Here is a 1,998-nt window from a genome sequence, read left to right as displayed (position 1 = left end):
TCTCAGAATCACCGCCGACTTTATTCTCTATATGTGTATTGATGGGCCAAGTTCAGAATGGGATCGATCGGCCTCACGAGGGGGGGGGGGAGGGGGGACACAGGGGGCGGGAGGCAGAGAGCGGGGAGGAGAGGGGCCGGCCGGGCCGAGCCGGGCGCTTACTGCCCCGCCGCTTCCTGTTGCCCGCCTTCTCGCTCAGGCACGCACCTTCTCCTCCTCGAATGTGCCATGTCGTGCATCAGAGGCCCGCCTAGCCAGCCGGACGGGCTCCGTCGCATGGGCAAGCACATGCCAAAAAAAAAAACAACAAGCACATGCACCTAAAATATCGCCGGCCGATGGCCCTCCGTCAAAGGGAGACCATTGGCTCTACCTCGAACGGCAGGGTTCCCGTCTCGGCCGTCTGGGCATCGTCCTTGGCCTTTTTCTTCGTCTTCTCCTTCTTCTTCGGAGCCGCCTTGCGTTTGGATGCCCGCTTCTTGGTCGCCGGGGGAGGGTCGTCACTCTCGACTGGCAGCTCCTGCGGCAAGTCGTTGCCCAGCACCTCCCACTCTTCGCCGGAGAATGCCCCCCCATCCGCCGACACCAGTGGCCCAGGGGAGGGGGGGGGGTCTGCGCGCGCGACGCCCGTGACCGTAACAACACCGACACTCTCATCGACAGCTGGCTTCGAAGTTTGGCGTCGCTTGCCGGCCGCCGCCGAAGCCTTGCTGCTCGTGCGCTTCTTTGCCGGCTGAGCCAGTGCCATGAAAACCTGGAGCTCACCGCTCAGCAGCCGCTCAAAGTGCAGCCCCGGGAGGACTCCACTCCGCATGCGTGTTGCCGAAGTAACCACCTCCAGGTCCAGGACTGACATGGCAAATAGCCAGCGAATCAGTCGCCCCGCCGCGTCTTTCGTGCGCAAGGGACTCTTCTCGCCTTCCTCCATCAGCCGCTGCTCATGGCGTTGCTGGAGGATCACATACAGCCGGTCTGTCAGTTGCCGGATCGACAGGGGCTGACGCCTCTCAGACCCGAGAACTGGTGTTTTTTTTTTTGCCAGATGTAAAGTTAGAGCCAAGCCGGATCCGGTCCAATTGTGACAGCACCTCAAAAAAGCAAGAGAGTGTCGGGAGGGGGAGGAAAAAAAAGGTCGAGAGAGGCAGAGACAAAGACCAAGGAGGGCGCGGAGGGCGCGATATGGCCCACGGCATGGGTGAGCACGCACTGATATTGGCCAAGAGCTGGGCCTCTTCTGTGCAATCGACCCTGGCGAACTGCTTGCGACGCTGGCAATTGTCACAGAGGCCACCACACTCCTGATTATCAAATGTTTGGCCATAGTACTGCGCGCGCGCGCGCGTGTGTGTGCGTGTGTGTGTGTGTGTGTGTGTGTGTGTGTGCGTGCGCGCGTGCGTGTGTCCGCCGGCACATTTGTAGATGTGTTTGCGGGTGTCAATGGAGAGCACGCTCAGCAGGGCCCCCACACATAGGAATCCCGAGCCCAATCCACCTCCATGCCCAAATGGGGGCACACGTACATTGAGGATCAGCTCCCGCCGACAGGTAAAGGGATCCTCACAAAAGGCGATCACACGGCGAAGGAGCTCTCGGTTTCGGAGGGCCCCCCTCTCCGGGGGGATGGTCGGCTCAGCCATAAAGTGAGCCCGGTCGGCTACCAACTCGCGAGTCAACACGGGCGTGATGATGCTCAACTCCTCCTCGTCCTGGGCATCCTCCATGATCCAGGCCTGTCTTGTGATGTCGAAGAAGCTGTAGAAAAGGATGCACTTGCCGCCAAGGCCATCACGCCCGGCACGTCCGGTTTCTTGCTGGTAGGCATCCAGAGACTTTGGCATGGTCGAGTGGATGATATACCGGACATCCGGCTTGTTGATGCCTAGACAGGTGGATGGAGCAGCCCCAAGGAAAGCATGTCAGTCAAAGGTGTGTGGCACATTTTGCACAGGAGGCGGACAGGGAGTCATATGGGTGATCCCCCCCCCCCCCCCCCCCCCC

General features: G+C 60.7%; 1 protein-coding gene across 1 annotated transcript; it reads right to left on the bottom strand.

Moving 5' to 3' along the window:
• Positions 1 to 349: 349 nt before the first annotated feature.
• H696_00303 (hypothetical protein) lies at positions 350 to 1,967 on the bottom strand (the record flags this gene model as incomplete). The annotated part of the gene is made up of 4 exons (XM_009494151.1): positions 350 to 972; positions 1,208 to 1,325; positions 1,521 to 1,879; positions 1,958 to 1,967. The coding sequence occupies 4 exons, from the start codon at positions 1,965 to 1,967 to the stop codon at positions 350 to 352; spliced, it is 1,110 nt and encodes a 369-aa protein (XP_009492426.1).
• Between the last annotated feature and the right edge of the window lie 31 nt (positions 1,968 to 1,998).

Source organism: Fonticula alba (genome assembly GCF_000388065.1).
Source record: "Fonticula alba strain ATCC 38817 unplaced genomic scaffold supercont2.1, whole genome shotgun sequence".
In the NCBI taxonomy this organism is placed as follows: domain Eukaryota; order Rotosphaerida; family Fonticulaceae; genus Fonticula; species Fonticula alba.
Note: the sequence above shows the minus strand (reverse complement) of the source record. Positions and strands in the feature narration are given on the sequence as shown.